At 52.2% G+C, this 12,063-nt stretch overlaps 2 protein-coding genes across 2 annotated transcripts in view; one reads left to right on the top strand and one right to left on the bottom strand.

Annotated features, from left to right (window-relative positions):
* Nucleotides 1-8,673, top strand: part of PLXND1 (plexin D1) — a 63,051-nt gene extending 54,378 nt beyond the window's left edge. The window contains exons 32-36 of the mRNA XM_015874847.2: nt 707-870; nt 2,189-2,336; nt 4,373-4,513; nt 5,347-5,421; nt 6,056-8,673. Of these exons, the coding sequence (XP_015730333.1) occupies nt 707-870; nt 2,189-2,336; nt 4,373-4,513; nt 5,347-5,421; nt 6,056-6,172 (645 nt within the window). The 3' untranslated portion in view covers nt 6,173-8,673. The remainder of the gene's footprint in view (nt 1-706; nt 871-2,188; nt 2,337-4,372; nt 4,514-5,346; nt 5,422-6,055) is intronic.
* A 1,662-nt stretch (nt 8,674-10,335) lies between these two features.
* Nucleotides 10,336-11,775, bottom strand: LOC107319758 (histone H1oo). Its single transcript, XM_015874872.1, has 5 exons — nt 11,742-11,775; nt 11,320-11,603; nt 11,098-11,227; nt 10,968-11,023; nt 10,336-10,869 (listed from the first exon to the last, which is right to left on the bottom strand). Exons 1-5 carry the CDS (start codon nt 11,755-11,757, stop codon nt 10,543-10,545), a joined length of 813 nt encoding a protein of 270 aa, XP_015730358.1. The 5' UTR covers nt 11,758-11,775; the 3' UTR covers nt 10,336-10,542.
* Between the last annotated feature and the right edge of the window lie 288 nt (nt 11,776-12,063).

The following is a 12,063-nucleotide window of genomic DNA, read 5'->3' as shown; positions in this document are numbered from 1 at the left end:
GGCCAGTCACTCCCAAAGGGCTTTAAGAACCATCTGTCATGAATGTTTGGAGAGGTTCCAGTGGGGCTGCTGGGCTCTGCTGCCTCCTTCATTCCTCTGCTTCCCAGCTCCCCCTGAGGGCAGCACTGCTGCGGGAGCCCCACATGATCTCCCTGAGTGCAGGTCTGGCATCTCCAGCCATGGAAGGATGCTGACCGCCTCAGGGCTCACTGTGCAGATTTAGACCTGAGCCCATCTCCAACAGAGGGATCCTGCTGGGAAGATGAATGGAAGAGGGATGTCTGTGTGGCCTTAATTCAGATTTGAACTTCCCCACTCACTGTGAGTGCTCAGCTCCAGCAGTTGGGCTCCCAGACCATCTTTAGTCCCAGCATGATGCTTCACTGGAGCAGAGATCACAAGCATGGCCAGCAGTCTCCAGGCTTTTTTGTATTTACTGTGCAGAACAATCACAGATGCGAGATCCCAGCAGTACGAAAGAAAATCTCAATGCCAAAAGAAATTAAACCCAAATGCGAGCTAATTATATCAGTATGCACAAACAAACCTTTCCCTCCTTGCTCCAGCACCCCCTCCCTCTCGTGGCGTATCCAGCTGGCAGCCAAGTACTTCCCCTGGTGCACATGGTCACAGCCCCTCACGCTGGTTTTCAGGGCTCAGGTGCTGCTGCTTTCTGCAGCCCCCACTGTGTGTGCTTGTCCCACAGGGCACGCTGCAGAAGTTCCTGGATGACTTGTTCAAAGCCATTCTGAGCATCCAAGATGACAAGCCGCCTGTGGCCGTCAAGTATTTCTTTGACTTCCTAGAGGAGCAAGCAGAGAAAAGAGGGATCACAGACCCTGACACCATGCACATCTGGAAGACCAACAGGTTTGGAAGAGTCCTCTTCTTTCCTTCCTTTTTTCGGAAAGGAGCAGCAGCTGCAGAGCCTCGGTGTCCTGCATTAAGCACCAGGCTGCTAAAAGCAGAACCAGTGAGGGCCATGAAAAACAGGGAGGGGTTGAAAGATGAGAGAAAATGTGGGCTGGAGGGCTCTGAACAAGCACAGAGCTAGAAGAGCAGGCACAGGCAAATAAAGGGTGGAAGGAATGGGCACAGTAATACACATAATTAAGGAGAAACAGGAGAGGGAATGGATGGCAGGAGGCAGCAAAAATGTAAGCTGCAAGCACTGAAGAATTTGATGTAGATTCCAAAAGTCGCATCAGATCTTAAAAGCCACACAGACGTTAAAATCCACACCTGGCTCCTTTTCATTTGATTTCCATCTTTCCAGCCCCTGGGTACCCTTCTCCTCACTTCTCTCTGACACCAAGCTGAGGCTGGAGGGTGCTCAGCACCCCAGGAGCTGCTGCTGTGGCAGCATTCTGCCTGGGGTACACAGCACCAGGGGCTGCTGGCAGTGATGCTGAGGGATGTGCTGAGGAATGGCATGGAAGAGCCAGAGTGAGGGGGGACAGAGCAAGGAAGAGAGCAAGGGACTTAAAGCAGAGCAAGGAGGCTGATGGCATCACTGCACTTGTGAGGCTGCAAGGGCAGTAACTCCAGCACAATGTGAAAAGCAAAATCTGATTTGTCTGGGACAGCAGGTGTGCACTGACGTGTGGACTGCAGATCTGCCCAGCCCTCATTACCTTAATTGCCAGTAGAGCAAAGACCTCTACAGATTTTCCTCCCCAGCTGCTGAAGAATGCCAGTAGCCAGGGCAAGCAATGTACCATGTTGCACTGAAGAAACTGGAGAAGTAAATGATGAGAGCAGGAAAAATATATATAACATGTATTTCATGGGGCTAGCCTTACCAAGAAAACCAGAGGATAGGTAGTGTCAGGGAAAACAGAAAAGGAGCTGACACTGTCACTACAAAACTCCATGAGTAAGCTGGATTGGAGAGCCCTCAGAGCAGAAGTGCTCGAGCCCCTCCAGCAGCACGCCCAGCCCACAGCTGCTGGGGGAGTGAGGCAAACTACCCTACTCACCTGGGTAGGGCTGTATGTGGGGCCTGAGCAGGTGCTTGCCCCTCTAGGTAGGCAGGGGAACATGCAGTGCCAGGAGGTGATTAAAGAACAGAACTTTGCTCCTCATCTTTTTTTCCTCTCTTTGATTCACATTCTATCATCACCTTTCTGCATCCCCTCTCTCCCCTGGAAATTCACCCAGTGTTTGTTTCTGGCCTGTTTCCCCGCAGCCTGCCATTGAGGTTTTGGGTCAACATCCTGAAGAACCCCCAGTTCGTCTTTGACATTGACAAGACTGACCACATCGACGCCTGTCTCTCTGTGATCGCCCAGGCCTTCATTGACGCCTGCTCACTGTCCGACCTGCAGCTGGGCAAGGTATGGTCCAGAGGGGACATCGCACCATGGCTCTGGCCAGCGAGACACAAAGCAGCATGTGGGGCTGGGAAGGGGCTGTCAGAGGTTGCCCTAATCCCCTGCAGTGGGCTGTGAGCCATGTGCCTGGTTTCATGCCATTGAGGTCTGAATGTATCTAAGGATGAGTTATCCCTGCTTACTCCTGCTTCGGGCACACACTTGCTGCTTTACCTTGGTTGCTGGCATTTGAAACTTCCTGACAACAGCAGCTTTATAGCAAATGCTGAAAACTGCCCCTCTCCCAGAGCTGGGTGTGTGACGTAAGGGCCCTTGTGGCAAAGGAGGGACACTGCTCAGCACGTCCCCAGGAAGCCCGTCCTGGGAGAGATTAACTCCGGAGGAAGATGTAATGAGCACTGGATTTTTGTTTGTTTGGGTTTGGGACATTTTTTTCAAGAGTTACGAAACACCTCCACTCTGTCCTTGTGGAGCTGCCGGTGAGGGGAAGAGGGGTCAGCAGGAGTCAGACAGCAGATGGAAACATTTTGCAGGAATACAATAGCGTAAGTGAAGGAACCGTTGAGTAATGCAGGGAGAATAAATCCTCAGCAGGAAAGTCAGCCTACATACAAATACTCTAGACCAGGGGATTGTCCAGGCTCTTCCTCTGGATACAGGGTGTCAGCTTCTGATACTGCCAATGTGAGAGCAGATTCACTCTGCACACCTGCAGTGTACAACCAGTTAGTAAAACATTCATCTCTTCCTAATAGAGGGAGGACAAACCAGACACAAATTTGAAAAACAACAGAAAGGAGGCAGCATGGCTTTCCAGCATGGATTTCCAGCATGGGCTTCTGTTGTGTTTCCAAGGGAAAGAAAAAAAAGAAAAAAAAGAAATGTTGTAAGCAGGCTCTGTAACTTGGCTCTATTCCTGCAGTGCCTTGTCATTGTGTTTGAAAGTAAACCGCTTTGGGGCTCAGTGCCTATTTCCCCTGCAGCCTTCCCACATATTGCTACAGCAGCTTGCAGTTACCTCTGGCTTCCTTATTTACTGCTTGTGCAGCAGGAGATGCCATATCCACAGCCAGAACCCTGCTGGGCTTGTTTTGTCTGCAGAGCCTTCCTCCCCCACTTCACCTGCCAGCACCAGGGAGCATGTCAGGGCAAGGGGACACATTGATCTCACTCCCCTCCTGTCCCAGAACCTGGGGTTCTTTTCCCTCTTGGTTACAGCACTGGAGTCAGCCAGGTTCATTCCTGGGGTAATGATGTCAGCAGGACAGCACTGCCTCAAGGTTAGAATCATTCATGCTTGTGTTAGCAAAGAGCACAAGTGGGGTTTATGCCTGTGCTGGTACCATGTGGCCAAAAGGTTAAGATTGCTTTGTCCATGCCTACATTAATCAAAAGAAAACTCGCTGTATTTTCTGTTAATTACTTTCCATGCACTCAATATAGGTCAGACAGGCTGAGTTAGCCAATGCAGAATAAATCAAAGCTACATTAAAAATCCAAGAGCAACATATCAACTGACAAAGTTCAGCTTTGTTCTTTGATTTAAATCAAGCTGGCTGCTCAAGAGACCAGAGTGACACATTCAGCAGCCTATCCCTCATTACCACTATCCACACATGGTGCCACAGAGCAGAAGTGGATTATCTAACACAGCAGTGGTACATGCATTTGCAGTGCATTGCCTGCAGCAAACCACCCCCATAACCACACACACTTTTCAGCCTGTCCTTGCTGCAATTATAATGCACTCAGTGAGACCACCATCACTGGCATAGAAGCCAGGCAGGGATTATTACAGGCAGGAGGTGATAACCTGCAGCACCTGACGTGCTCTACATGCACCGCTGCCCCCAGCCATTTGCACCTTGGTGCCATCATACCACACTCCTGTCTGCATAAAGCCAGGCCCACACCTGGTTCCTGAGCCCAGCTGTAGCTGAATGCCCTGTCTGATGGCCAGTGCTTCAGCCAGTCAGAATAAGAGGTTTTCAGTTAGAAATGATAAGGCATCTGATCTCAGTATTCTGCCCTCACTCCAGGACTCTCCAACCAATAAACTGCTGTACGCCAAGGAGATCCCAGAGTACAGGAAGATTGTGCAGAGATACTACAAGCAGATCCATGACATGCCACCACTCAGCGAGCAGGAGATGAACGCACACCTGGCCGAGGAGTCACGGGTGAGGCACTGAGCAATGCTGGGATCAGGGCTGTGCTGGGACGTGGGGCTGTGCTGCTGGGGCAATGGGGCAAGCAGGCTGCATTCAGCTCCTGCTTGGATAGGCACTGGAGGGAGCAAACAAGAGAAAGGATATTTTGCCTCAAACTTCTAGACACAAAATTCATCTGACCTAATTCCAAGCATCTTTAATGACTGCCAGAGCTGCAGTAAACATCCACAAATTTGCTTGAAACTAACTAGGCTTTGGCACCACTGGGGAGTTTTAAACAGAATGAAGTGCCAAAGAGCCAGGAATTTGGAAGAGGCTCTGCTGGCCCCTGTGGCCAGATAGCCCCTGTGCTGCCAGCTTTCAGTGCTGGCCCTGAGTCCCAGGCAGCCTGCTGGCAGCGCTCCCTGCCAGCCTGGTACCAGCTCAGGAGCTGGCAGCTGCACTCCGGATCCCAGCCTTGCCAGCAGCGCACAGCAGCTCCCTCACAACAGTCATCTCACTGCAGCAGTTCAGCCTCAGCTGTGGAGTGGGCATGTCCCTGGGTGTTCCTCTGCCCAGCTCTGGTGCTCTCCCATCCTTCACAATGCCTTTGAGCACCGAAGGCTGATCAGGGCTATCAGCTGCAGCCGCTTAAGGCTGACTTTATAAAAACTCAGACTGTTTCTCATGTAAGCATATGCAGCTTCCTTAACGAATAAGGCAAAACCCAGCTGCATCAATTCAACAGGAATAAAAATAGCCAGTCTAAATCTTTTAATCTTGCTAATGCCTGCAGATTGGACTTGAACTTGCTTGCTGCATCAGGTTAATGCATCTCCCCTATTTGTTCTGTCTTTTCAAAGAAATACCGGAACGAGTTCAATACAAATGTCGCCATGGCTGAGATATACAAATATGCCAAGAGATATCGCTCCCAGGTAAGCAAGTCTGGCTGTGTTCAGGCCTTGGACTACCTGAAGAGGGAATAGCTGGAGGTGTTTTGTAACCAAGCAATTTGATGCCTTGCAGAAAAGGGATTATTTTTTCTTTGTGTAATCTGCCCATGCACATATGTAATACATGCACACAGGTGCATCCGCTCTCCCATCCCTTGGTTAATAACTTTGTAGAAGCAAAGGCCAGCTCTTCCCAGATGTTTTTAGCAGTGCTTGACTGGGCAAGATTGGAGCAGGGTTGGCCAATGCATAAGACGGCTCCAATCCTCTGATGCTCACAGGAAGCAGAGCACAAGAATGCAGTCCCCAGTAACTTACCATCACTGTGGCCCTGGCTGTGACCCAGCACCCAGCCCACCATGCCCTGTCCCACAGGGACAGCTCTATGCTAGGAAGTTCCCTGCAGGGTTTTCTGTTGTATTTTCTCCCTCTGCCTCAATGTGAGAGAATGGACTCAGCCAAGCCCTGCTGCACCTGGAGGGTGCGGGGCCATGTCCCAGTGCTAGGCTCTCCATCCTGGCTCCAGCCGGGATTGAGGCATCATGAGGCAGGTGGGGGAGCAGGGCTGGCAGACATCCCCATGCTGCCTGCCCCTCACATGCCACCTCTCCTGCAGATCATGGCCGCCCTGGACTCCAACCCCACGACAAAGCGCACCCAGCTCCAGCACAAATTTGAGCAAGTGATTGCACTCATGGAAGACAACATCTACGAGTGCTGCAGCGAAGCCTAGGCTGACTGCAGCCTGGAAAGTGAAACCTAGAGTACACTGATGTAGGGATCCTGCCTTGATCACGGGGACACCTTGGTCCATGTCCATGAGGGTCATTCTCAAACCAGCCTTGTGGCAGTGGTGGGTCTTACCTGCAGCCAGAGAGCTCCCTCACATATCAAGAAGCAACAAGACACCCTTTGTGCAGCTAGAAAACCATCTGGTCAACACTGTGGCACCCATGACTTACTGCTGCAAGCCAGAAATGGAGGTGTGATACCTGTGGCGAGCTCGGTTCATCACCTCTCAGTAATTTGTTCCTGAGCAGCTGGCTCCCCACATCCCTGTCTGCATTCCTCATGGACAAGACCAGGCTGCAAAAGCCATAAGAAAAGGGTGGCCTCAGGGAGTAACAAGCAGAGATGGCATCAGAGCAATGGCAGAGTGCTCTCCATTCCACATCACCCCTCTGACATCTGCATTTCTCTGACATCACGGACAATCAGCTGTTCACTATCTGCTGCATTCTGTGTATTTCTGTGCCTTTTAATTTTTGTATTGTATGTGCAAACATAACCACTCCTTCATTTGAGATTTGGGCAACCTAGGAAACTGGGGTGAGTTAAAGCAGTTGTTTCCTATGTAGCTGGGGAATGCTGAAAGCACTTTATCCCCTAACAGTAACAGCTGCTAGCTGGCTGGAAGGAGTGCATTGCACGTTGGTGTGGGAAAGACTGTTCTGCCTTCCCCCAGTTCTCCAGCCTTCATGCAGTGAGCTGCAGTATGCAGTAGGGTAGGCAGATATCCCCTAACAACCCACCCTCCAGCCAGCTGGGCACAGGCATCACATCCACCCGCAAGCAGTGAGCTGCCTCTCACTCCTCTCCCCCATCCTACTGGCTGCGTACACAGCTACGGTTCTGCCTTGAGCTCACCTCACCAGAACAGTCCTCTGACAGAGCCACTTGCAGGGCAGAACATCCAGGCACCATCCTTCCTTCCTCTGTCCCACACACTGGTATCTCACCATGATCATCACCTAAAGCAGGTGCTGCAGAGGGCTGTTCCTAAAGCAGCTTGCTTTTCTTGCCTTGAAGCCAGTACACCATGGTTACCACCCAAGAGCAACAAGAGCTTTTATGACATGTTCAGTTTGTCAGTCCTTAAAGGCAAGCAACACATCCTTGCCCCTGTGACAGCAAGATGCTCTCACTCAGACCAGCCAGCAGAGCATGTCAGACATCACAAAGTGCAAACAGAGGTAAGAAGCATCACACTCCACACAGCGATGCCAACAGAGTCCCACTGCAGAGACAAAAAAGACTTGTCTAAGACCCAGGAACTCCACTGCTGTCCTGCAGCATCTGCTGGGGCCCATCCCAGTCTGGCATCCACTTCTTCTCTGCTAACAGCTCCTGTTCCACAGCCAGAGCAGCCATGACTGCTCCAGTCTTCTCCAGCATCACTCAGGCCCCTCTTCAGGGGCTGGACCACATGTCTGAAGTCAGCATTCCCATGCAGACAAAGGCAGCCTGTCTGTGAAAGCTAAACCCAGCTGTAGGCACATTTCCAAACTGCCAAATATATATTAAAAAAAAAAAAAAAAGTGACTACCTCACTCCAGGCAATGTCTCAAGGTGAGCCTCCATTACTCATCCAGCTGGCAAGGATGCAATCTGGTCCACCAGACTCCTCCTGGGTGACTTATGCCACAGGCAGGGAGTTACACCCCATTGTTACCAGTAACATCACATCTATCAGAGGATAGAAAACCCAAGTTGTGTATGTGTATATAGATATCTATTTTAAAGCAAATGATAGACTTTATCCAGTATGTTAAAGGGGGTGTGGAGGGGAGGGAAAGAAAAGAGGATTTGTTTGGAGTTTTGGGTTGTTTTTTTTGTTTTATAAGAAAACTATAGGAAAAGTACATACACTGTAGAAGTTTTAATGTCTTTGCTGAGGATGTGGTTTCAGGATAGAAACTAATAATGTAGCTGGGCTACATTTTTATTTTGAAAGTGATTTCACACAAAAAAAAATCTGAATTTTTTTTCTTTAGAAACTGTGAATAGTTGCCATAGATATAGATAGGCCCAGCACAGGGAAGGTGACAGTGAGAAGGACCAGGATAGTAGAGAATGTTGAGCTTGGCTGGAGATGAGGAAAGGGCCATGGAGCAACAGCCCCATGTCATGACAGGAAAAGGGCACGGGTGAGCCACTAGTGAGTGTGGTTTGACTGCAGGTGATGTGACTGGGCCATGTATCGGGGTCTATTGCTTTCTTATTTAATTCTTTTCCAAAGCAGAAAAAAAAAAAGAAACGCTGCAACCATTCTAAAGAGGTAATTTTAAAAGAGCAGAAGCTTGAGGGTTTGTAGTGCTGCCTTGAACCCCTGAGCCCTTTGTAATGTTTTTAAACTTTGGCATGTGTTGTGGGTATAGCGCCCTTACCTGCTGTGTAGTGGAAGTGGCAGACTCTTGGAGAAACCTATCTTTATAATAAAACAAGGTGCTGAAACCCTGTGTAGTGAACTTCCTGCTCCTGGTACACACAGAGCCTGACACTGACAGGTATCTCTTGCCTGAGACATCTTCCTCTCACAGACCGTGCAAATCGCTGCACTCCTCCAGCTTAGGAACGGGGGAGGTGGGCAGCTGTCAGCTCCAGCACACAGCACCACAGCGCTCAAGGCTGGCAGCTCAGCAAGAACCTCCTTCTTCCCCAGTGGGAAAGGTCTTATCCTCTTAAGGCTGCAGCACTTCACCACTCCTGCCTCACACGGCAGGAAGGTCCTACCAGGATCTGACATAAAAGGCAGAACAGCACATGAGGACCTGAACAAACCACAGCCACACCAGCATCACCATGGACCAGCATCACCATGCCAACCCACAGGGCCAGACACCCCTGCACTGCCAGGAGCAGTCTTGGGGGCCAACTATGCCTTCACCCATCAATAGGGCACCCAGTGCCTGCTCTGTGCTGCCACAGCCCTTAAGGCTTCTGGCCTCTGCAGCATGACACCATCCCCAGCCTACAGGGTTCGATAACCACGGCATAGCTGAAATCCTCTCATTTCCACCATCTTCCAGTAAAAGCTGCTCTTCCTGGACACCACAGGGATTTTCCTGCATTAATGCTGATTCTTTATAAAGCTAAATCCAGTCACTTGATAATATGGCCCCTTAAGGAGCCTTATGCTTTAAATTTAGTGCCTGGTGAGAGGACAGCTTCTGCCCTGTTCCACTGCAGGACACTGTGTTGGCAAGCAGACATTTGTGAGTTTGACCGCTGCAGAAGGTGCAGCTGAGCTCTGCCAGGTTCTTGCTGCACTACCGCTGACCCTGGGGAACATGAGTTCAGATTTATTAAAGATGCATCAACGTGGCCAAGGCTGAAGTTTAAAAGTAGTTTGCTCAGCTCTTGCTTAAGCTGCACAGCAAGGCCAGAAGCCTTGGAGGGCATTGGCAAAGCCAGCTGAAGATTAGTTAAATCCTCTTTAGGAAGAGAGTTTTACTTCCACTTACTTTCTCCCACCCAGGAGGACTGACAACCTTTGCATTATCAGACTGACCTTCAGAAGTGCTCTGTTCTGCACAGAGTGGGAGAAATTCAGGCACTTAAAACTATCATGTGAAAGCTTTCATACACTGACCAACACGAGCTAGCAATATAGGCTCTGTGGCGGGTACTGCACACAAACAGATAACAAGAGCACCAACAATCCTACTGTCTGCTGCAAACACCCCAAACTTTTTTTTTCTTTTTTTTTTTTTTTCCCCTCCCTAAAGCGCTTCTTTCTTCCTCTTTAATATGGATGGAGCATAGGCAGCTCCAGCCACTGCTGTGGACCATGAATGCACCCATCCTTACTGCCCCAGCAATGCTGTAATCTGAGCTCAGCCAGGCATTAGCACAAGGGCAGCATGGAGGGCATGAGGCCAGGCTCATACCCTGCACCAAGGCTGTAGGACTCACAGCCCCATTCTCACAGGACTAGTCAAGTCCGAGCTTCCCAGGGCATGTCACCATCTCGAGTCCCACCGCAGCCCAGAGCCCCCCCAGGCATCACCTTGCACTGGGGCTCCTCACCAGCCTGCATACATGGGGACCCTCAGAGTCACCTCAGCACTGCCTGCAGCAGCCAACAGCTCACTGCCACTCCACAAGTCTGTGTGCCACCCCATCCTACACAGGGCAAGGCTACAGATTCACCCCAGGATCAGGGATGTTGGCATTCAGGGCAGAAGCTGTGCTATTCAGTGAATCATACAGCCTTTATTAGTAGTGGACAAACAGAGTTAACACCTGGGAATTAAAACCAGCTCCTACCCTAAAGCCCAGGCTCAGCTAGGGACAGTGCTGTGCTGCCAAACTCCTGGTCCCCTATGACACCTTCCTGCCAGAAGTTGCCTCCTGTACTTTGACCTTTTTCCCCTGGCCAGCACCCGGAGCTGCCTGAGGCTTCCTTGCCTGGCCTTTAGCGCCCTTCTTCTTCAAGGCAGCTTCCTGGGCCGCCTCAGGCACCTTCCCTTTGCTCTTGGCTGCTGGGGTCTTTTTGGGCCTCTTTGCCCCAGCTCCTGCAGGGCGGTCACCACTGTCCTCTCGCACACCCTTGGCAGCAGGAGCTGCAGGGGGCTGTGACTGTGCTTTGCCTGGGGCCCGGCGGGCCTTCACTCCATCGCTCCTGGGCTTCCTCACCGCTGGTTGGGCCTGGAAGGGACAGGGCATTTCAGGCTGCTGCCATGCCACATCCCACAGCTTGGGTGCAGCGCTGGCATCCCCCGGCCTCCTCAACCAGTTATACTCACATCTGCAGGCTTTGCCCTCGGCTTCTTCACTGCTTTTGGCTTCTCCTTGACAGCCCCTGCAGAAGAGAAGCAGCAGATGAGCACAGGCAGAGCACCTCCCGGTGGTGCACCTCAGCCCTTCCCCCATTACCTTGCCCTCCATCACTCCGCACCGCCGCAGAGGCCCCGGCAGCCCCTTTGAGTCCCATCTTCGGGGCGGTTCCCTCGCCGGGATCCTCCTGGCCCGGCGTCTGCTTCTGCTTCAGCCTCTTGGGAGCGAGCTGGGAGCAGGGCATGGGAGCAGGGCATAGGAGCAGGGCTGTGAGCAGCCGGCAGCGCTCAGCCCCAACCCCGCTCCAGCCGCCCCACTCACCTTGAAGCGCCCCGTGGCCCCCAGTGCGGAGGAGTTCTGGGGTCTCACCAGGACGCCGCGGCTCAGCCCGGTGGCCAGCGCCCGCTTCAGCAGGTACTTGATGCGCACCGGGTCCACCGCGGGGTACTTGGTCAAGATGAAGCGCTTAATGGCGACCACCGAGGCGCCCTTCTTCCCATCCTGCGCCTGCAGCGCCTCGAGCACCATGTGCAGCGTGGAGGGATGGCGGTTCCGCCGGCTCCGGGCGAGCGGGCTGGAGAGTCGGTCAGATCCGGCGGCTTCAGCTGCGAGATACAGAAGGGGAAGAGTGAGAAGGCGCTCCCAGCCCAAAGGCTGCAGCCCTCAATATCCGAGCAGCGTCACCGCGCTCCTTCCCAGCAAAGGTAACCGCGGTGCCCATGCCCGCATCCTGCAGCCCCGACCTGGTTGGGGCTCCATGGCAGCACAGCTCGCAGACACCAACCAGGCACAGCAGCCCTGGGCTCACCTCAGCTATTTATCTGATTCCGCACGGTAACGGCGAGGGCCGGTTGGGCAGATGCTGATTGCCGGGTCCCCGCCGCAGCGGATACAGGTGAGTCCGAGCGCTCCTGCCCAATTGTTTGCGAGGGGCTGAAAGGAGAAGGAGCGCTCTGAGCAGGTGGTTGGAAGAGGGGCGGAGGCAGAGCGGCAGCCCCAGGCACGTGCTGTGACCACTCTGAGCGCCGCTCCGCTCGTGCACTGTGCTCGGGAGGAGCCCCTGCA

The sequence above is a fragment of the Coturnix japonica genome, chromosome 12, assembly GCF_001577835.2.
Source record: "Coturnix japonica isolate 7356 chromosome 12, Coturnix japonica 2.1, whole genome shotgun sequence".
NCBI classification, from domain to species: Eukaryota; Metazoa; Chordata; class Aves; order Galliformes; family Phasianidae; genus Coturnix; species Coturnix japonica.
The sequence above is the reverse complement of the archived record's forward strand: the minus strand, read 5'-3'. Positions and strand labels throughout refer to the sequence as shown.